The sequence below is a fragment of the Myodes glareolus genome, chromosome X (genome assembly GCF_982192425.1).
Source record: "Myodes glareolus chromosome X, mMyoGla1.1, whole genome shotgun sequence".
NCBI classification, from domain to species: Eukaryota; Metazoa; Chordata; class Mammalia; order Rodentia; family Cricetidae; genus Myodes; species Myodes glareolus.
In genome coordinates, this window is record NC_142053.1 from 119975116 (window position 1) to 119999412 (window position 24297).

The 24297-nt window shown below is 40.1% G+C and overlaps 1 protein-coding gene across 1 annotated transcript in view; it reads left to right on the plus strand.

Annotated features, from left to right (window-relative positions):
- Phex (phosphate regulating endopeptidase X-linked) overlaps positions 1-24297 on the plus strand; it is a 201294-nt gene that overhangs the window by 75451 nt on the left and 101546 nt on the right. Inside the window, exon 12 of the mRNA XM_048440730.3 lies at positions 12765-12866. Coding sequence (XP_048296687.1) covers positions 12765-12866 — 102 coding nt within the window. The remainder of the gene's footprint in view (positions 1-12764; positions 12867-24297) is intronic.

Here is a 24297-nt window from a genome sequence, read left to right on the forward strand (position 1 = left end):
ATCAGTGTTTTTGATCTTGGACATTCTTACAGGTGTCAGAGTTGTTTTGATTTGCATTTCTCTGATGGCCAGGGATGTTGAACAATTCCTTAAATGTCTTTTGGCCATTTGAGTTTCTTCTGTTGAAAATTTTCTGTTTAGATATATACCTCAATTTTTAATTGGTTTATTTGATATTTTGATGTCTAGTTTCTTAAGTTGTTTATATATTTTGGAGATCAGTCCTCTGTCAGATGTGGGCTTGCTGAAAATTTTTTCCCATTCCTTAGGCTGCCGTTTTATTTTATTGACCTTGTCCTTTGCTTTACGGAAGCTTTTCAGTTTCAGGAAGTCCCATTTATCAATTGTTTCTCTCAGTGTCTTGTGCTACTGTTATATTTCAGAAGTGGTCTCCTGTGCTCATGAGTTCAAGGCTACTTCCCACTTTCTTTTCCATCAGGTTCAGTTTAACTGGATTTCTGTTGAAGTATTCAATCCATTTGGCCTTGAGTTTTGTGCATGGGGAAAGACATGGATCTATTTGCATTCTTCTACATGTCGACATCCAGCTATGCCAGCACCATTTGTTGAAAATGTTTTTTTTCCCATTGTACAATTTTGGCTTCTTAATCAAAAGTCAGGTGTTCATAGGTATGTGGACTAATATCAGGGTCTTCAGTTCAATTCCATTTATCCATGTGTCTGTTTTGATGCCAATACCAAGCTATTCTTTATTACTATAGCTCTATAGTAGAGATTGAAGTCAGGAATGGTGATGCCTCCAAAAGTTCCTTTATTATATAGGATTGTTTTGGATATCCTAGGTTTTTCCATATGAAGCTCAGTATTGTTCTTTCGAGGTCTGTGAAGAGTTGTGTTTGGATTTTTAAAATGGGGATTGCATTGAATCTGAGATTGCTTCGTGATAAGATTGTCATTTTTACTATGTTGATCCTGTTTATCCAAGAGCATGGGAGATCTTTCTATTTTTTGGTATCTTCTTCAACATCTTTCTTCAAAGACTTAAAGTTTTTGTTGAACAGGTCTGTCACTTCTTTGGTTAGTGTTACTGCAAGATATTTTATATTGTTTGTGGCTATTGTAAAGGGTGATATTTGTCTGTTTTATTTCTTGGTCCATTTATCATTTATATATAGGAGAACTAGTGATTTTTTGAGATGATCTTGTATGCTGTCAAATTCCTGAAGGTTTTTTTTATCAGCTGTAGGAGTTCCCTGGTAGAGATTTTGGGGTCACTTATGTACACTATTATCATCTGCAAATATTGAAAGTTTGATTTCTTCCTCTTCAATTTTTGTTCCCTTCATCTCCTTTTGTTGTTTTATTACTCTAACTAGAACTTCAAGTTCTATATTGAATAGATATGGAAAGAGTGGACAGCTTTGTCTTGTTCCTGATTTTAGTGAATGGCTTTGTGTTTATTTTCACTTAGTTTAATGTTGGCTATTGGCTTGCTGTATATTGCCTTTATTATGTTTAGGTATGGTCTCTGTATCCATGCTCTCTCCAAGACCTTTATCACGAAGGGGTGTTAGATTTTATCAAAGGCCCTTTCAGCATCTAAGGAGAAGATCATGTGGCTTTTCTTTCTTTCAGTTTATTTATATGATGGTTTACATTGACCGATTTTCATATATTGAACCATCCCTGCATCTCGGCGATGAAGCCTACTTGATCATGATGGATTTTTTTTCTTTTTTGATGTGTTCTTGGATTTGGTTTGCCAGTATTTTAATGAGTATTTTATGTGTAAATGTACATGAGGGAGATTGGTCTGTAATTCTCTTTCTTAGTTGCGTCTTTGTATGGTTTGGGTATTAGGGTGACTGTTGCCTCATAAAAAAAGTGTTTGGCAATGTTCCTTCTGCTTCTATTGTGTGGAACAGTTGGAGGAGTGTGTGGAACAGTTGGAGGAGTGTGTGGAACAGTTGGAGGAGTGTGTGGAACAGTTGGAGGAGTGTGTGGAACAGTTGGAGGAGTGTGTGGAACAGTTGGAGGAGTGTGTGGAACAGTTGGAGGAGTGTGTGGAACAGTTGGAGGAGTGTGTGGAACAGTTGGAGGAGTGTGTGGAACAGTTGGAGGAGTCTCGGTGTTGGAACTTCTTTGAAACTCTGATAGAATTCTGCCTTGAAACCATCTGGCCCTGGGATTTTTTTTTTTCTTTTTGGTTGGGAGACTTTTGATGACTGCTTCTATTTCCTTAGTGGTTATAGGTCTTGTTTAATTGTATATCTGTTCTTGATTTAATTTTGGTATGTGATACTTATCCAGAAAATGGTCCTTTTCTTTTACATTTTCTAATTTTGTGGAGTACAGGGTTTTGAAGTATGACCTATTAATTCTCTGAATTTCCTCCGTGTCTGTAGTTATGTCCTTTTCATTTCTGATTTTATTAATTTGAATATTCTTTCTCTGCATTTTGGTTATTTTGAATAAGAGTTTGTCTACCTTGTTGATTTTCTCAAGGAACTAACTGTTTCATTGATTCTTTGTGTTGTTCTGTTTCTATTTTATTGATTTTCGCCCTCAATTAAATTATTTCCTGATGTCTACTCCTCCTGGGTGAGTTTGTGTCTTTTTATTCTAGAGCTTTCAGGTGTGCTGTGAAGTCGTTAGTGTGAGCCTTCTCCACTTTCCTTATGTGGGCACTTAATGCTATGAACTTTCCTCTTAGCACTGCTTTCATAGTGTCCCATAGGTTTGGGTATGTTGTGCTTTCATTTTCTTTGAATTCTAGGAAGTCTTTAATTTCTTTCTTTCTTTCTTACTTGACCCGGTGATGATACAGATGAACACTGTTCAATTTCCATGAGTTTTTCGGCTTTCTACAATTAGTGTTGTTGAATTCTCACTTTAAGTCGTGGTGATCTAATAAGATACAGAGGGTTAGTTCAATTTTTTTATTTGTTATTCTTTTCATTTTGTTAATGTAATCAGATATTAATTGTAGGAATGAAGAGCTTTATCTGATATTGAAAGTGATGAGACACTGAAAATTTCTTCTAAGTGTTTTGAGTGGGAATTTATTTCAAAGTTGCCAAGGCGGGTCTGGTGAGCATAGAATGGGGTTGGGGTTGGGGAGGAGGGCACTGTCAAGATTCACTTAAATAGAGGACTCAGAGGAGACTGAAGTTTGGTCAAAGGGAAAATCTTCAGCAGCTCTCAGATGAAAACTCAAGTCACTGGACTCAAGAGATATGAAAACATTCTATACACAGACAGTTAGTCTAAATAAAGTAAGGTAAATATTTCATTATACTTCATATTTAGACTTTATTAGGTGAAGAATATAAATTTTATTTACTGCTTAGAACAGGCCTTACTTTCTCTTGTACTCTTGTTTCCCCTCCCACCTCTAAGTTTATGTCCTCGCAAAGGCCTAGATGACCTATGGATGACTACAGTGTCTTCTATTTGTCCAAACTGCTATGTGAGCAATTCTGGTATATTCTAATCCTAAGAAAGGAATTCTCCTCCTACCTCATACTGCTTTAGCTGGTGTTAAAGACTTAAATACTCACATGGGGCCAATTGCTGTGGTAGAGTTTGAACTTGAAACCTCCATATACTAGGAGTTCACCTCATCAGCGAGCCAAGATAATTGAACTGATGTGCTGCCTTGAATAGTCTCCAATTCCCTCGGTCACCATTTCTCTCCGTAGTTGAGTAAATGAGACGTAACTCTAATGTTGATGGCAGAAGTCACCTGAAAGTCAGCGTCACGCCTCACAGCTCTGTCCTTTTGCGTCTTTGTTCTCTACATATGCAGATATTCATGAGAGTTGCGCTCAGGAAGATCGTTATCCAGAAAAAAAGTGCTTTTGGGCACCAGTTATGCATAGAAAAGTTACTCTGACTACTGAGTGTCCTTGTTTAGTTCCCCTCCTAAATAGTACCGGCTATCAAAGGGGTCAGTTTCCAGAGAAACTCTGCTGAGGACCTGTCTGAAATCGGGAAAATGAAATGATTTCGGTTTTAGAATAACCTTGTGTAGAAATCGCACCTGGTTTTCTGTAAAGTTGCATTGGTATCCCTCGAAATTTGCATCTACTTTTCCCAATTGGTGGAAATTAGTTAACCTCTTTGAACCCATTTTCAAATTTATAAATTCTGCACAAGTGTCTGTTGCTAGAGTGGTGTAGTGTCGCACTCACAGAGCCAAACTGGCATTCAGCAATCAGCAATCACTGCCGATGCATCTGGAGTCAGTGGTGGTCCCCTCTACAGATCTGCTGATTTTGGCTGTGCTTGCTCAAATATCTGGGGGTTGGCCCGTCCGGATTAGTTTTGGCAGAAGTGACTGGGACAGCTAGGCCCCGCTCCATGTGTCTTACTTCTATCATCTGGCTAGCCTGGAATTGCTCCCATGATGATGGCAGAAGTGCAAGTGACCAAACAGAAATATGTGGGGTCTCTTGAGGTTCAGGCTCAGAGCTGGCATAAAGGCTGTGATACTTAATCTTCATTGTCAACTTGACTAAATGTAAAATCACCATGGAAACATACCCCTGACAGTATTTATGAGGGTTTTTTTCAGACAGGTTTAGTCAAAGAGGAAAGACCCAACTTAAGTATGGGTAGCACCATTCCATGGCCTGGAATCCCCGACTGAATAAGAAGAAAGTGAACATTCGCTGTTCTTTGTTTGCTAACCTTGGATGCGATGTGACCAGCTTCCCCATATTCTTGCTGCTATTTCTTCCTCACCGGGACAGACTATACTTTCAAACTGTGAGAAAAAATAAACCCTCCCTCCTGGTATTTTATCACAGCAACCAGACAAGTAGCTAACACAAATGCTGTGTGTGCATTCTCTTGGCCAAAGACCACAAGGAAGGGCCAGATTACTGAGCTGCGCTTCTTAGTGAAAGAATCTAAATCCACATAACATGGGCTATAGGTAAAGGAGAGGGTGCTAGAATCAAGCCATGATTTCAGAATATCACAGAAAGAGATAAAGCAGTGCCTGTCTTTTTGGGTTGGGCTGAGGATTAAATGAGATAATCCTTATAGTTGGCTCAGCACAATCTGTGGTACACCACAAGTAGTCAGCAAGTGTTAGCCTAGCACGGCAGGAAAGATAGAGCTTGTCACATGAAGGCTTTGACACAGGCTGCGGCATCTTCTACAGGCAGATTTCCTCTTTTGGATCTATTTTGAAGTGAGGGAAGTATAGGGACTCGTCATTGCTAGGCTTCCATGGATGCCAGTGTAGGAGTTTTCAATTGGAATAAGGCTACGTTTCTTTCTTTCTTCTTCTTCTTCTTTTTTTTTTAAAAAATAAACGGCATTTGTGTGTTTGGTTGTGGGTTAGTACATGCATATGCATGTGGGTGCCTGTGGAGGTCAACCAGATCCCCTAAAGCTGGAGTTATAAGTATTTGTTAGCTGCCCCACATAGGTACTGAGAACCAAACTGTGATCCTCTGCAAGAGCAGCAAGCTTTCTTAAGTGCTGGGCCATCTCTCCATCCCTGAAATAAATACCTTTTTAAATGCTGTTGACTTGGCCACATTTCAGAAGTTGCCCTATCATTTAACATTAGTTTGGCTTGTAGGAGAATCTCAAGAAACTACTCAAGGAGGCAAATATAATTACTATAACAGATCCAGGTTTCACAGCTCTCGATGGGCTGAGTCTTGTTGCAGTAAATATCCTCAGACCCCAGTGCTGACAACTCACTTATGCAATCTTTGGTAAAATGACATCCAGCAAAAGAAGTAATTTAGATGTCTCATCGGGAATTCTTTTGAAATAAGTGTGGACACTGCTCTTGGCTTTGTCCTTGAGTGTGCTGCCATGGTTATGACATATTTGGCCCACTTTTCACATTTGTTGTCTATGTCTTGGACAATGTTGCTTTTGACACATTTTATTGGTCACCATCTGGGCAAGAAAATTGGATCAGACCTATGCAGTGCAAAAGCCTGGTACTGGAGATTCATTTACTGCAAGGAAGTATTTGTGCCCTGAATCAGATCTGAACGTTGGGAATGGCCAAACACAGTTACTTGCTGGGGGAAAGGGTATTGTTACCACAGCTAAGGCCAAAGGCTGAGCCATTATGATGACATTGTTAACTTGTAGATATTATTCTGGTTTATGATCCATTCCCTCTGAAAGTGGCAAGCAGGACATGATAAATTATAAAATAGGAAACAGCTTGTATATTCATATTTGGTCAAAATGATATCCTTCCTGTTCCTAGCCCAGCCTTACAGATATGTAGCTTTTGATGAAAGTACATGCTAAACTCTTGTGCCACCAGACTAACATGCTTTATAGCATTGCTTGGGCCCAAATAATTGGATATTCCTTTTTTCTTTTGCCAGCATGTTTATGGCTATGCAAGTTTGCTAATCCTGACAATCTGATATGATTTATTAGCTCACTTGGCTGCCAGAAGCCACAGCAGTTTCTGTCCTTAGACTTTTTCCTTTCTGACTTAACCATTTGTTCCGCCTCCATTGTAGGTTCATTCTTCACTTATCTCAATGCCATTATTATATTTTTATCAGAAGCTAATTTAAACTCATTTATATAAATATTCATAGCCTAATGAATCAGTGAATATGTAATATTTATGAATTCACTTAATGTCTATATTTCTGCTAAAATGACAGTTGCCCTTTCCTGAGAGTATAGCCCATTTTTTGTTAACTACAAATATTAATAATGATGTCCATTCTTCTCTTTCATTAATCAAGTGGTTTTAAGTAAAGGAATCTAACTCTATTCCACATCATTGGTATGGATATATATATATATATATATACATATATATATATTTGTATACACACATATGTATATAAAATACACACACGTGTATGAGCACAGACATATACATATACACCATTCTTTGCCAATTTTCAAATGTAATGTTGATACTACTAATTTAAGAGTAGACTAGGCTAACTCACCAAACTACCTGTTTTTCAGTGAAGTTTGCATTTGGTTGCAGGCTATAGCCATTCCAGAGACATTTGCTGTGAACCTTCCCAGTAATGTAAAGATGGATTTGTTATTCACTAATGGATTCAGTTTTGAATCATTCAATTTGAATAGGTCTGTTTTAAAGACTGACTTTATTTAAAAAGGGATGGCATGTACCTTTCCCTCTTTTAAAGGTCCATAATGTTAAACCTGTTCATTAGATTTGGGAAATCATACTATATGTGAGAGAGCTTTATATTTTCTCTTATATCAGATGACTATTATAGATTTGCATACATGAAAAACATTTGGTTCCTTTTCAGTTTCTTGTTGAGTATCTACTAGAAGTAGCTTTTTGCTTTTAACAAAATTGCTTACTATGATGATTTAGTGTGTGTATACAAGGCACATAAATCAAATCTAGCTTCTAGCTTCTCATGTCCTAGTTCCTCACATTCCAACCTTCAATAATTACTCTTCTACTTCCAAGTTGACTTACATTTTTAAAATGTCCACATGTAGCCTGCCATTTCATCACCAGCATTTTTTATTTAAAAATAATACCCATTGCAGCCAGCCGGATGGGATGATACTGTGGCTTTGATTTCCACTTCCCCAATGGCTAATAACCCTGCATTTTTCTTTCATATACTGTTTGACCACTTATATTTCTTCTTTCAAGACATATCTATTCAGATCATTTGCCCATTTTAAAATTGAATTCCTTATGGTTTGTCTTTCTATTCTTTTTTGGTATTCTGTATGGTTGGCATATTAATACTTCATCAGATGATTAGTTCACAGATATTTTCTTCTATTTACTAGGTTAGTTCTTCATTTTGTTCCTTTTGTGGTGCAGAGGCTTTCTAGTATGATGCATTCCAATCCTGTATTTTTGTTTTTGTTTCTTGTTCTTTTGGGATCATACTGAAAGCATTTCACAATCTACACCAATGCTTAGGACTGTTTTTTTTTCTGTTTCCTTCTATTTTCTCTGTTTCCCAGATCTATTTTGAGTTCATTTTAGTACCAAGTGAGAGACGGGGATCTAATTCAGTATTAAACATATGAATATCCAGTTTTCCCAGGATCATTTATTGATGAGGAAAATGTATGTTTTTGGCCTTTTGTGGAGAATCAGTTGGCTGTAGATGCATGGGTTTATTTCTGGCATCCCTGTTCTGTTCCCCTGGCTTGTGTGTCTCTTCTCATGCCAATACCATGCTGTTTTGCTTATGCCTTGTAGTATGTCTCAGAACTAGATATTGTGATGCCTTCAGCTTTGCTCTTTTTTTCCCCCAGGATTGGTTGGGCTCTTTGGGGTCTTCTGTGCTTCTGCAGCAATTTCAGGATGGCTTTTTCTAGTTCTGTAAAAAACTTTTATTCGTATCCCCCCCGGGAATTGCTTTGAATCCGTAACTCATTTTGAGTAACGTTGACATTTTAACAATACTAATTATTCCTCTCATGAAAATGAGAGGTAGTTCCAATTTTTGGTTCCCTTTCTTTCCTTCAACACAGCACTCCACTTTTCACTGCGGCTCTCTTTTGCCTCCTGTGCTAATCTAGTGCTACATATTTTAATTCTTAGCTATTGTGAATGGATTTGCTTTTACAAGTTCTTTCTCATCAATTTTATTGGGATATAATGTGTTAGTTGTTTGTGCGTTTATTTTATATCTTGTAACATTACTGAATTTATCATTTTATGAGTCATTTTATGAAGTTTTAGGTTTGTCTGCATGTAAGAAAATATAATCTATAAATAGATACTTTTATTTCTTCCTTTCCTGTTTGTATGCCTTCTATTTCTTGTTCTTACTTAGTTTCTCTAGTTAAAATTTCCAGTGGAGAGTTTGAAAAGCGTGAAGTGATGAATTTGTCTTTACTGAGCGTCTGTTCAATGTCAGTATTAGGTATGAAAATAAGATATAAAATCACCATGTAAAATCATATGTGATATATAAAATCATAAAAGTTATAGAAAACTTAATTTTCAGGATACCTTATCGGCTGTCTTACATATCTATGTCCCATTTGATCTATGTCATGGTTCTTATCCTCAGCATTCTTATATTTTGTTAGGAAATAAACATAAATGAAAAAACAATGAAAAAACAATTATGCATCATATATACTCATATTGTTCTTATTTATAAGCCTGAGAGGAACTCCAAGAGAGATTGAAACATTGGGATGGGATTCATGGATGTGAGTAAGGATTTGAACTGGTTTTGTAGGGTTTCTCTACATCTGGAAACAAAGACTGGAAGGGAACCATAACCATTCATGGGGTAAACTGAATCCCCTGATCCCAAAACACTGTCAGCATGCACCATGACTATCTGTTTATATGAAAGGAAAATTTCCCATGCTTATGTTTGGGAAGAAAAGGTGAGAAGAGAGAGAGACGAGGGAATAGGAAGGACATGATAGGAAAGCTCCATTTTTAAAAGCTCAGGATAGAAGAATAACATGGATATAGATACATGCGAAATTTTCTATTGACTGATATAGAATGTTATGTTTGGGGTGCAAAGAATGAGGAGAGCCAACTTTGAAACAGCCATGGTTGAGGAAGAGAACTAACCACTGCATAGACCAACCAAATAAACTGGACTTTCAGTGTTAATTCAGAAAATCTGAAACAGACAGATGCTTTTCAAAAGTTGATTTACCTGGAAGGCCCTTAACCTGAATGTGAAAGATTTTATTGCAGAAATATTTTAGTTAATTTTTGTATGTTTCATTTTGGTCTTTGACTCTAAATAAACAATTTGTGTGGATAACTTAACCTGCTGACTTCATCTTTAAGTGATTTCCATTAATGCTATATGGTGACTCTTGGGGCATAAGGTCAAGGTTTGGTGAACAAATATTATTTTTCTTTTCCCCTTTACTTAAAAATTATGTCAGGCTTTTACTGTCTCTGGGAGTGCAGTTTGACTGAAGGCAATGTTATTGTGTGAGTCTGTAGACTAGTCTAAAAATAAAAATCGAAGGTGTCCTATGATTTATCTACCTGGATCCAGCATGCTAAAATCATTATCTTATTTGCATTGACATGCCAAACAATGACATCAATAATTTGAAAATATTTCTCTTGTTCTGGAAGTCTGTTAGGGTAGTTCAGTACCACTTCACAGAAAACATTATAGAATAAATCTATAAAGGAGAGAGAGAGAGAGAGGAGAGAAGGAGAGAGAGACAGGGGTGGGGGTGGGAGAACGAGAACACCTGAAGTTGTTCTCAAGGGCAAAGAAAGAGCAAGGGTAGCAAGAAGTGAAGTGATTTCCTTACATTTTGATGTAGATGAAAGTCATGGAGTGAGTTATCAGAGTGTTGCTTTAGGGAGGACAGAGGAGGGAGGGGGAGAAGGAATTCTACATTAGAGTAAACTGTCATTCTTCATTCAGACAATAGGCTGAAATCGGTTTGCCTCAGTGTATTTCCACGTGGAATGCCAATCAGCACATTACAAACAAAGAGCTTGGAAAACCTGTGGGAAATTCTATTGTTAAGCCTTTGATACATTTGATAGCTGTCACAATGTTCAGAAGTCGCCAAGGCCATAGTTTCAGCCCTTAGAACACAGAGAGCTCCCACACAAGCAGCAGCAATGTCAACAAAACCATCAGCAGCAGATCTCACAGAGTCCCAAGCCTCAGACTGCCCCGTTATCCCAGTGTTCCCCTCTTTCCTTTCTTTCATAGCTCCTCTGCTGGGTTACACAGATTGGCTATTTCGATGTCCACACTCTCTCATCACACTGCCGTCCACCTCTCTTTTTCTCTCATATGTTCGTCTTAGAGAATGCCAGCAGTATCCGCTGCATTGCCCCTGCCTATAGCCCATCTCCCTGATTTTCTGCCCTCTCCACAGGCTATGAACCACCTGGTTCTGTTTCTCTGGTCACTAAATTGGTCAACTCTACTCACTTCTTTCCATCTCTGGTGCCCCCCTCTGATTTGAGATGTCAGCCTTGCTCTTTCTCCATGCAGGTGATATGCTAACTTGGTGAGCTCATCAAGTTTTAAGGGTGCTAAGTACTGCATAAGCAAAAGATGTAGTTGTCTCTGGGAGGCTTCATGACATTTCTGTACCCCTCTGTTAGGAATGGTTGCTTCTGCATCTCGATTAATTGCTACTTCCGTGGCATGTTCCTCTGATTCTTGGGGGAAACCTTTGAGGCTTCTAGAAGCTCTGCACTCATATTTGTCATTTAGGCTCGATGGTCAAAGCCTGGCTCTGACCTTCACTGGCTGTATGAATTTACGTAGCTCTTTGACTTCTAGCTTCCTTGTTTATAAAAATAAGTGACTTCCTGAACTGCTCATGGAGTAACCCTTTCTGTACACAGGACTCACCTGGAGAGCTTTCAAAGTGCCCACTGCCCAGGCTGAACCTTAGGACCAACAATGCCCGTGTCCTGATGCCTGGGCTCCAAAATTCATTCATTCTTTCAAATCACTTTTTTGTCAGGACTTTTAAAACTCCCCCAAGATCTCAGTCTGATCACAAAGTTGAGAACTATGACTTAATGATTTTGAAGAGACTTTTGTTCTCCTGTCATTTCATGTTCTTGTCATGCCTGGATCCCAACTTGAGCTTTCTCTTTCTTTTAGTGTTTTCACTAAGTTGGGAAGAAATAGCTGTGAGGCTCCCCCTTTCCCATCTGCTGTTTGTTCTTATTTACATAAGATGGAACCCAGCCCACTGATTTACAGCTCTGGTTCTCTTACAACTGTTATTGAACTGAAAACATAGCGGAAACTTAATAAACACACAGAGAGAAATTCTTTTAAGTGAGGTTTATGCTAACAATTTCTTATAAAACAAAGGGGATGTTTAGAAAAAATTAACAATTTATTTATAGGTCCATAATCTCAATAACAAATATAATCCTGAGATCAGACCCCAGGGTTTGTTCTTTACTGGCTATTTCATTAAGGAAGTGAAGGTACTTCCACAAGTGAATGGGATTATGAGGCATACATACATTCATGGTGGGGTCTCCTTGCAACCCTGCATCAGCGTCTCTCTTCCCCCAGTTTTCCCATCCCTGCTGAGGCTTTCAACAAAGCAAATGTGTCCTCAACCTGGATGTGATCTCATTCTTTAAAGGCTCTGGGGAAAGCACTTTAGAAAACTTCCTGTCACTGAATTTAGGAACATTTGGGGTCCTAACATAAATCTAATTCCTGCTGGTGTGATGTCCTTTAGGGTGCTCTATCTGCCTGCGTGATTCTCTTTTAACAATAGCTCTTTCAGTTCTTGTTCACTTTCTTGGTAATGCCTATCTAAGATACACAGCCTGTGCTTTTGCTTAGAACCCTTGGGTTCTGATAAACTGTGTGTGTGTGTGTGTGTGTGTGTGTGTGTGTGTGTGTGTGTGTGTGTGTGCATGCGCGCACATATGTGTATGTGGCATTGGGGTTAGAACCTAGGGCCTTGCACTTGTTAGTTACTCATTTTACCACTGAGCTACATTCCCCTACTCCTATGAAAGTTTTGAAATTGATTGTTACCTTGATAAGGACAGACCCATTTCTTAGCTCCATATAGGTACGTGAGTGCCTAGTGATAGCTTCTGATGGTTTTCCCCCACCTCCCTGCACAATCCATTCACAGATGCTCCCCCCCCAAAATGTGTGAAATTGAACTAAAAGCCCCCCCTCTACCTCCCGGTTTTGAATCTTGAAAGTTTTTTTTTCTTTTCTTTTCTTTCTTTCTTTTTTTTTTTTTTTGCAACTTGATTTAGGTTGAGGGAACCTTGTCTGAAGTTTCTGGCTTTGATGCTGCTTTTTTTGGGGGGGGGTATTTTCTTATAGATGGAAGAATTGATTGAGGGTGTTCGCTGGGCCTTTATTGACATGCTGGAGAAAGAAAATGAATGGATGGATGCGGGAACAAAAAGGAAAGCTCGAGAAAAGGTAAGGATGTCCTTTGATGGAAGAAAAGGCCCACTCTCTGTTTAATGGATTTTCATGCTTGCCATTGACTGTGCAGTTGATTTTTTTATTGACTGAGCTGTTGGCTCTGAATAACCCTAGAAGTAGGTGTGTTCTTTTGGATGAACACATAGATTTCATCACCAGGAGGTGACAGAAAATAAGAGCCGACTTGTTCTTTCTCTAACTGTATTTTCAAATGCAGTGTAATTCAGCCTTTCTTTCGCTCTTAATTGCTGTCTGTAAGAGCCACATGGCTTACTGCCTAGTGAATTTTGCTATAAACCATCTTTGGATGTGGCAGAATGTAGAGCAGTGGGGAGCCATGGGAGGCAGCTGGCAGAAGGGCCCTCAAGTTGCGCAGAAGAAAACCCCATATTGTCCATGTGTTTTCTCCATTTGTGCTTGATGTGTGCAAACGTCCTGAGGCAAGTCCTTTCCTGTAGTAAAACACATGTGCTTCCTAGCCCATCACGTAACCCAAATGGCCCAGAAAGGACGCACATCAGCTGTATAGGAGCGATCTTAGAGCACTGTGGAGTAATACAAACAACTCGTTCCCGTCACAAGTGGATACTTGTGAAGCCTGGTAAAATTCTCTGATGCTGTGTGACAAGATAAAGGAATAAACAGAGAAACCATTGAACAGCTGCGTTGTCTACCAATAATAAAGGGGTCGATCTTGAATTGGAGAAATTCTTCTGGAGCTGGAATTCAAACGGGTAGGGCCAGGGCATACACTTGCTGTACTCCCTACGGATGTCACTTTGTAGCTGAAAGGCTCTGAAATGGGGAACATTTCTTCCTTTTAGAGGGGGTTTTGAAACCTTCCCGATGAGAGCAGTTGCCAATGGGACATGGAAATGCAAGATTGTGCCGGGCACATCATTAGCAATGATTGCTTTAGTTTATCAAGTTGGAGGTCTGTGCATTTGTGATTTTTACCACCCCCTCTGACAATTAGCATTAGGTCCATTGCTTTGAGTCCTCATGAGCCCAGTATTTTTGCATTATGGTCAAGAAACAAGGAAATTCTCACTGTAGGGATGCTATAAATACCAAGCCCCCTTGTTGAAGTGAAAGAACAGAAGGGGTAATTTTGCTTCTTTTTTTCTTTCTCTCCAAGATCTGTCAAAGCTGTTTTATGTCATGGACGGCCCAGGCTGGAGGAGGCAGGAACACACGGGCTGTGGAGGCGGGGCGGGGGGGGGGACACACTCTCCATACGCAGACGAAACTTTTGGCACCAACCACATTGTTGTTTCTTGAAGGCTTGGTTTGCTGGCAAAGCTAGCTTGCCATGTGGGGGGCAGGATGTATCTTGTACTTGTACTTCTCAGTGTATTAGGTGCCCTTTGTTGTAGCCTGGAGTCCTAAAGTATCAATTTTCACAGGAGGACTGGTGTGAAGAGAGGGGGAGAGAGATGGAAGGAGGGAGGGAGATGGAGAGGGAGAGAGAGAAAGCATATATGAATGAGTGAGCTATGAATATTTGGGAGATTCTAGCCAACTTTTCAGAAATAGAAATTAAGATCACTTCGGAGTACTTGTTGGTGTTAAGTTAGGGAAAGACTGTCTTGTAGCTGGGTCCTCTAAGCAAGTGGTCCATGAGTCCTTGAAGTAAACCAACTATTCTCAGTCCTTCTAATATTAGACGTGTTCTATTGGCCCTCTGGGTTTCTCGCCAGTCTTTTATTTTATTTCAACCATAACTGTCACTTTTTCCCTTCTAAAGGTAGTCTTTGAACATTCTGCTTTCTTTGAGCTGAGTTCAACCTGCCAGGAACTCCAGTAGCAGCCTGACAGGCACAAACATCAAAGGCAACTGTCCTTCCGCAGCTCATTAGGTTCCCTGAGGAGATCTTGCATCTCAAGGTTCAGAGAAGTTCCAGTAAGGCGAAGCAAGAAACAGGGTGTTGTTCAAGGATATCCATCAGTTCTCCCAGTCAGTACCAGCCCTGGACCCCAGAAACCGTAGATTTTTTTTCTTTTCGTAACTTGAATTAACTTGCGATTCTAGAAATGACCTCTAGGTGGAGCTCACAGTACTGACAAAGAAGACAGAAGCTGCCTGCAGGCTTTTGTGCTGCTGCTTTTCACTCCGGGGCTGTTTTTGAAATAATGTATTTTTCTCACCACATCCCCTAGCCCCCCTTTTCCTTCTGTTTTCCTCAACTTGATTGCCTTTTTAATAGTCAACAAGAAAGAAGAGACTCTGCCTAATAATTCCTTGAGTCTTAGATGGAAATCTCTGCCCATCTCTAGGCTTTGTCTTTCTGATATGGTGTAGCCCCTGCATTAAGACAGGATTTGCCTTGCATTTGAAGTGGAGGGGAATAATTCGCCTTCCCTTCCTGGTATGACTTGGCACCGTTCTTTGGGCATGTGTCGTATGCAGTATATCACCCAGGCGGAAGATTTCTCATCAATAATAGTGCCCACACTGGGCTGATGCTGACTCACTTCGCTACCCATTGGGAAAGCTGGAAAAAAAATGTTCTGATTCGTGAGGGGTCCGAAGCTTTTCTTTCTCTCACCGTGAAGCTCAGGACGGAAGCTAATTAAAGCACCTCCTAAGGGCTGTTGACCTCAGCTTTGCTTCGTGACCAACCTCCCTAAATGAGGGGCAGGGAAGCTCAGATACTGTGGTGGTCTGAGGGCCTAACCGCTTAGCTTTTGTGGCAAGGACCCTATTTCAAAACGGAAGTGTGGGGGTGGGCTTCGTCCTTTCTGCCAGGGGTGATCACTGTAAAAGATAAATGAGGATGTGCCTCTGCTTCCTTGAAGGGTAAATTTGTTATCTGTCTCCCCGCCTTTTGCCGCTCCTCTATGGAGAGAGGTCATGGTTACTTTTGTCTTTTGAATCTCACTGTGTTGATTTCAAGTGGAAATTTAATATATTGGGAAATAAGCACCGATATTTGTTTCGGATGCTGTGTGCCCTGAAAGCACATGCTCTTTAATTTTTTCTTTTATTTTTTGAGATTACACTATAATTGCATCATTTCCCCTCTCCTTTTCTCCCTCCAAACTCTCCCAATATAGTCCTCCTCAATCTCTTTCAAATTCATAGTCTCTTTTTGTTTTTCAGCAGAGGACAAGGAGGCCTGCTGCGTTTCAGGTTAATATAGCCTTTGAGTGGGCATACTGTGATAATTGAACGATTTGGGTGTCTTCTGGAGGCTTCACCTTGTTCAGAGCGGAGGAGGAGTCCCTCAAGGTCACCGTGCAATGGTTCGGAGGCTGGGCTGGAAGGGACTCAGGCTGCCTTTGGCCTCCTCCCTGGCCAGTTCTGAGTCAGCTATGAGGAGCAGCTTCCCGAGAACGGCTCAGGCTTGTTCCCTAGCTGAATTAATTATGTAGCACAATGCTGCAGCACCTCTGAACTGTTTCCTTCTACTCTTTGCACCTGGGGTCTAAGCTTGTCAGACCGTACCCGAAGGAAAAAAAAAATACCAGCCCAGAACACATGGGGAAGCAGTGTCCTGAGGGTGGCGTGAGGGAATAGCCGTGGCCTTGGCCCCAGCAGGTGCAGAGAAGTTGGCTGCCTGTTCCCAACTCCTGAAGCATGCGACTCCCACGCACAGGCTTTGAGTGAGGTAGGAAGATTTCCATTGCGGAGAGCGAAGCAAAGTGTACCTCACCTCTCTGCCTTTGTCACTAGTAGACTCTGCCAGTATCATGCGTTGTGGTTTGCACAGCGTGCGATGTGTACTGACCCGTTAGGATCCTGGCTTCTCTCTTCTGAGGAGAGCTTCACCTCCCCCGGTTCTGGAGGTGTGCTTTCAGATCTCAGGCACCTCGGAGCTTTTTACATACCTGTCTTAAGAAGATTAGGGGTGGGGTGAGCTCAGGGGATTCTGGAGTCTTCTAAAGTTTGCGGGGGGGGGACACTCCCCTTGTCCTTGCTACTTCCCTGCATGCCTGTCTGGCTTCTACCTACAGGTCCCTGAATTCTGCCCAAGGGCTCTCTTGTCCCACCGGAGTGAGTGGCACAGCATTCCGGAGATTCACTAGCCCCTCCCTCCTCGCTGGCCCTGAGCCAGTAACAATTGATGAAAGGTGGCCAGGACCTGCCCCAGCTCTCTCCTGGCTCTTGAAGGTTCTACACAAGTTCCTGGGGGTTTTCCCAGTGGGCTTGAGCTTCCTCGCCAAAATGCCCTTCGCTGTCTGCCTTCCTTTCCTCTGTCACTTCTGAAGACCCCTCCTGGTGTTTCTTTGATCCCCTGCCCCCATCCAAACACAGCGTGCTTTAATCCCAGTCTCCGGCTCTACCCCGAAGGAGCCGGCTAATGAGGACACAGCCTCTGAGTTAAGCCCTCTTCTCTTGCCTCCTTGCCTTTAAGGTAACAGTGCGTTTCATTAACTCTGGATGCCCGAATTCTTTCAGCACCCTCGATCCCACAAACATTTGCAGCACACCCACCATGTGCCAAGGACTGGGCCGGAAGCTGCAGATTTATGAAGCGGGGATCAGCTGCAGCCCCTCTTTTGCCGATACCCTCACCTACCGAGGCTAAAGGAGGAGCGCTATGGGTCTGCTAGGAGGCGAAGGCTATTTAACATAGAGAGTTGTAAGGCTGCCGCGGTAGTCTAGGAGCAGAAGCTTTAAGAAGCTGAGACCCGCTGTCCCTCAGGGTGCTCACCCTGCCCTTTCCTCTCTTCCTCTGTCTTATTCCCAGACCCAATTATGGCGCATGACCTTGTTAGCCCTTGGGCGAGGCTTCTTCTGAGCGCCTCCTCACTTGTTACTTAGAACAGGTGCTCTCAGCAGCGCCTCTCCCTTGGTGACTCTTCTCCTGCCTCACCACATGGTTTCCTTTGGAATGGCTTTGGAGAGGAAAGGCTTTTGCCAGAGTGTCTCATGCCCCTCCCTATTAAAGCTTCCAGTGGACTAGCAGAATGCTCAAGAATACCGTCACCCCGCTTCCTGCATCTACTCCCAGGACTCATGGGGACAGCGAGCATGCAAACTATGTCCTTGTTCTGCCTTCCTGCTTTTCTCTGGCTTCCAGTATTGACCATGAAAAGTTTGCATCCACTGGCTCTCCACCCTCTCCATGTATCTTTCGGTCTCCGTCTCACAGACGTGCAGGCCAAGGCAGGGCTCGTCTTCATTAGCTCTCTTTGCCTCATGCTGTCAACAGGAAGGACCGTGTGGAGGCTAGCTGGATGGAACGCTGGCTGTATTCTAAGCCAGTTTTTACCCCTTAGGAATTACGTGACTTTTTGGAGATGGTTTAATCTTTCCTATTCCCGCCTCAGTTTTCACAGCTATAAACTGTGAGGTCAGATCCTACCTCAGAGCTAACCCTATTGAAGAACTTGTTATTCTAAAGGAGGTAGTTGCTTAACTCTGGGATTTAGATTTTATGATTTTAAACAAGTATATTATTTCTGTTTTTAATGGTTTGTTTATTTTTATTACAACTTTCATGCCATATGTTTTAATCATATTCTTTTCCTTCCTCCAACTCCTCCCAAATCCTCTTTACCTTCGTATCTACCCAACTTTATGTTTTCTCTCAACGAACAAAAATATGAAAGTCAAAAGCAAAACAGTTTTAAATTTGTGTATATGAATGTTTGCCTGCCTGAATGCAGGTGTACCATTTGTTTGTCTTGTGCCCTCCGAGGTCAGAAGAGGGCATCACATCCCCTGGAACTGATGTTATGATGCTTGAGCTGCCATGTGGGTGCTAGAAACTGGGCCCAGATCCTCTGCAAGAGCAACAAGTGCTCTTAATTGCTGAGTCATCATGTCTCCAGCTCCCCTCACTATTATCTTAGCATTATATGTGTGTATGTATGTGTATTTATGTATGTATATGTACTATAAGTAAGAGTTTGTTACATTCTATATGCTATCATATGGGAGTGATTATAATCCAGAGCCCCATGGAAGTGATGTTTGGGGATGCTTTCATGGCCAAGGGTAGCTATGAATGTAGGCCAACAAAAAATATCATAAATTCATTTTAAATATTATGAGAGAGAGGGGGGGGTATTTGTATGTTTCTCAATTGAAAACTATAGATAGTAATGTTGTATCAATGGTTGCACATACCTAGGTCATTTAACCTCTTGTACTTGAGTGTGCATTAGCACCAGCAGGAGTGCTCATTGAAACAAGATCCAGTCCTACCCCCCAGGGAATCTGGTTCAATGGCTGTAAAGCGGTGCTGGGAATCAGCGTTTTTGATGAAGCCTCAGATGATACCAATGCTGATGGGACTCTGGGCGATCACAAGAGGCAACTTCCTTCCACCATGGCTGAGTTAATAGAACTGAAGGAAGTTTGTGGAGTTCTTCCCACCCTGTCTGCCTGTCTTTCTATCACCTCTCACAATGAAGTGCCTCAGTAGGCTGGGACCCTCAAAACCCATCCAGGCCATCTAGTCCATAATACTCTCTCATCTGCTGAATGCTCTAGATGGAGATCTGAAGGTTCTTGGTTGGCCCCTCTGTCCCTTGATTCCACATCGGTGTTTAGGAGCTATGCAGATGGGGTTTTCTACATGGAACTCCTCCTAAAGACCCAGTAATGTTTTGCTATGTAGATGAAACAATTGTTGTGTTCCTCACATAAAAGTGACAGTGTTATTATATGCCAACCTGGAGGCTCAAAATGCTTTATAACTGCCACATGGATGTCATGCTACCACCACAAGGAAGCTTCAATTATTTCTTTATACAGATAAAGCATGCTTATCCATGGTCACTGAGCTGGTTGTTGGAAAAGTTGGGACTCCATTCCTGGATGGTTGGTCTCACAGTCCCCCTTTATCCTAGTAGAAGTGCACCTTAAGCATGGTCTTCAAACCAGCAGCATTGGTGTTCTCTAGACTCTATCCAGAAATGCAGATCCAAAGTCCTGCATCAGGTCTATGGAATGGAACTCTGAGAAGGAATGCAGAACTCTACCATGCAATCACCACCCCCAGGTGATTCTAATGTCTGCACACACAGAGTGTGCAGACCAGTGCGCTGTGTTATGTTTCTGATGCTGTGTGCTGCTGGCTCTGCTCCAGCCTTCAACACTCTTTTTTAAAGCTCAAGTTCGAGGCAGAGCACAATAATTCTATATAGAGTCCAACTCATCCAGCGCAATGGGGATATTATTGCCGCCTTTGTTTTGCATACAAATTATATTAAGGAAGCTGAAGTTGAAATTATGGCTATCTTTTTCTTTCAGCCATGCATGTCAATGTTGGCTTATAGCAAGTTTACAGTCAGTTAATTTCTTGGTCTTTAAAAAATAATCTCACAGGAACTGATGTTAAGCTCTGTCGCTTCTATACTTGGCATTAAAAAAAAAATCCCTTCTCACAGAATTTTACGTTTTATTCTTAATAAAATCTATTTAGTTGTTTTGTTCATAGCTCTATCTTTTAAAATAATTTCCATATCTTCATATTTATTATATTTTTATGAAAATGTATTCTTATTAAAGAAAATACTGAAAGCGAAGAACAAAACAATAAAGAAAAATCATTGCTTTGTCATTACCCAAACATAACAGCTGCTAGCTTCTTGATATATTGCTTTGATTTCTCCTTTATATGTAGACTTTAAAAGACACATTCTTGAACAAGGTTGTATATGTAAATTTGATTCATTTTTTCTTTTAACATTTATGTTGTATTTTTTCTATTATGATATATTCTTTACCAAAGAGTATCATATGTAAATATATATTCTGTTAGTATTTGTATATGTGAGTTAAAATGTCTCTGAAGTGGATTATAGTTGAGTATCTACTATCATGTGATCATAAGCATGTTTTGCACATTGCTTTAATTTTGGAATTAATTTTCTTTTTCTTGTTTGTAGAGAAGGCTAGACTTGAACTTGCTATATAGCCAAAGCTGCCCTTGAATTCTTGATCCTTTTTTCTCTGCCTCCACATTGCTGGGGTCACAGGCATGCAGAACCATTCCCAGGTCCCAAATTAGTTCTTTAGAATAGGGTCTTTAAAAATCTCAAGTTTACCACTCACTGTATCAAATACAAGTTCTATTTCTATATTTTTGAAAATTCGCTAAATATGTATTTTTGGTTATACTGGTTTTCTGGGTTTGGATGAATATAATCACAAAATGTAATCGAAGTAATCCCATTTGCTCATGCTTTAATACTCATCTACTGAACAAAAATATGCTCAAGACCAGGCCTGCTGGCTTATGCGTGTAATCATAACTGATTAGCAGTACGGCAAGTTCAAACCCACCCTGGGATATATAGTTAAGACTATGCCTCAAAGTAAACAAGGGCTAGTAATATGGCTTAGTGGTATAATGTTTGCCCAGCCTACATGAGACCTACATGGTTCTATCACCAGTACTGAAAAAAAATCTTGGAGAAATATTCTGTGGTAGGTTTAATGTTAGGAGCTATTCAGTACTTTAACAATAGATTTTCAGCTCAGCTGTCAGTGTTTCTGCCTAACCCCTAGAGCTACCGTTTGTATTTTCTACCGTTTCCTGTGAGGATTCGGGAGACATTGAGCAATGCTTTCGTGTTATCCAGTTACCCTCTATTTACTACCTTCCTTGCTTTCTAATCTATCATTCTGGTACCAAAATGGAAACTCAAGGAAAAGACAAATGCTTATATGTTTTTCATTCTTTATAAACATTATTTTAATGTGTATTTAAATATACTACACAACAGTCTTCATCGAAAACTCTTATGTCCTTTTCACTGAGGCTCAGCAGTTAGTAATATTTTGCCACTCTAACTTCAATAGACCCTACCCTCATCTTTGTTTATGGTTGTAAACTTTAAAGATAAGTCTATCCATGACACAGACATCAGTTTTTACTATATTTCAATGTTTACTGTACTTTAATAAAATATTTCAAAATATTTTTCCTGTAGTTCTAATAGATGCAAAAGTTTTGAAAATTAACTACAATTCCACTTTTATATGCAATAGTATTAGCAATAATTCCTCATTAATTAGTGTCTTGTCTGCTAGCATTTTTTCTGTAATTATCATAAAAATGTTTGACTAGTTTTTAAACAATTGGTACAGATCAGTGTCCATGATCCACATAATGTAACTAATAGGCACATCTTTTAAAATATTAAGAGCACTGTCTATCCTCACCCTTACAAATGAAATTCATTTACTTACTAAAGAAATTAGCTCACTTCGCAGAATTTTTAACGGTCTTGATTTCTTCTAGGATGTTCTTCTGTGCTTTGGATTTTCTATAAACTGGAGGTAAATGATGAGTTTTGGTTAGATTGAAGTTCATTTTTTTTGAAAGGCAGACTTTATGGATAGCACTGGATGCTTCCTTCAAGAAACACATGATGCTATGTTGTCTTAACTTCTATCTCGAGGCAATCCATGGGTTTGGAAATTGCCAGCCTAATCCTTTCATTTTAATTTTCTAATCAACCCTGCTCCTCTTATGGCAATTCTGTTTCTTGACTATACCATTAGAATCACCTGGCAGGATCAGTTTTATACATTTTAATTGAAATATAATTCTGTCACTTTCCTCCTCATTCTTCCCTCTAACCCCTTTCATATCCCCCCCCACTTTTAAATCGATTGGATCTTTTTTTTTGATTGTTACTATTTTAAACAAAATCTCTAGGATAGAGATAAATACATGACATTGATTGATTGATTGATTGATTGATTGTATTTCTGCATAAGGAGGCCAGAGGTCAATGTTGGGTTCTTTGCTCAATAGTTTGCCATATTAATTTTTTTTAAAAAACTGTGTTTCATTGAACCTGAAACTTACTAATTTGCCTAGATTGGCTGGACAGTGAAGCCTTTGTACCTTTCTGTCTTTACCCACCATAGTGCTGGGATTATAGGCATGTTCTCCCATGCTTGGCTTTTACGTGGGTTCTGGGGATTTTAAAGTCAGGTCCTCGTGCTTGCTCAGCAAGCACATAACCAACTGAGCCCTGTTTCAGCTCAAGGTGTCACCAGTTTTCAAACTTATGTAGAGCAGCAAATGAATAACTGCTATTGAAAATCAGTAAAACAGTTGTTGTGAGCATTGATAACATTGCTAGATATGAGATTCTAGATTCTGCTAAGTTTTTCAATGAGTGGTTTTCAAATTCTATCATTCTGCATTTATTAGCTAAGGTAGTCCTCTAAGGTTTTTTTTCTTTGTTAATCACTTGATTAGCCTGACATACAGTTTATACAGGAAAAGCTGCATGAAGGCCTGTCTTTCCTGTTTTTGATTTTTACAAGTTGTGCCCTGGAAACCTTCAGAGGTATCAAAGCACTCCCCCCCGCCGCCCAGCATCATTATAAACAGAAGGATTTAAAAAATGCATTTGATATATTTAAATTTATTACTATTCTTTTTGAAGTTCACGTTGTTTCATCTTAGTCAACTTATGATTCTTCCTTTAGGGAATTTTGATGTGACTCCAAATGTTTTAAGCTATGTTTTTTGTTTCCTGGCATGACAAGATATCCTCCTTAATATTTAACTTCTATTAAATCAATTAAATCAGTGTCTTAATAAATTCTTTGGTAATGAGCAATATGTTTTTTTTCAGGGGTGATGGTGAAACTTCTGTTCTAACTGGAGTTATTAAAACTCCAGTAATAAGGAAAGTTGCAAAACAATTCAATAGAAGATGACTTAAATTGCCTTTTTGTAAAGAGTCACTTTCATGTCAATGGGCATACATAGTCGATGGATTTTGAAAACTCACATATTGTTACATTTTCTTTCTTTCTTTTTGCAGTATTACATTGTTAATATTGACTGTTAGGAATATGAATAAGGACACTGGAGAGATGGTTCAGAGCTTAAGAGCATATGTTGCCTTTGTGGAAGAGGCAGGGTCCATTCTCAGCACCCTCATGGCAGCTTACAACTGCCTGTAATTCTTGTTCCAGGGGTTCTGACACCTGCTTCTCACATTCTTAGGCACCAGGCATGCAAATACTCATACTCATAGAATTATAAAACTACATCTTTTAAGAAAGAATATAAATAAGGGTCTGAGGAAGTAGCTCACTGGGTAACAGAACTTGTGCATACATGAGAACTTGAGTTCAGATCTCAAGCACCAATGTAAGAGCTGTATGACTATAGACATGGCTGTATATGTCTGTAACCCCAGCATTATGGGGTAGAGAGAGTCAGAGCCAGGTAACTCATTGACTAGTTAGCCTAGCTGCAACAGTGAGATTCTGGTTTATTGAAAGACCCGGTCAAGGAAATAGAGCAGAAAGCAATAGAGGAAGATCCCCAACATATTCCTCTGGTTTCCACAGGTGTATAACAAGGGCATATACACTCGCACATGCATGTGCATGAACTCTCTCCCACATACATGTATGCTCTCCCCACAAAAACACATGCACACAAGAATTTAAATAACTATTGACCAGTATGTGATTGTGTTATGTATTTTA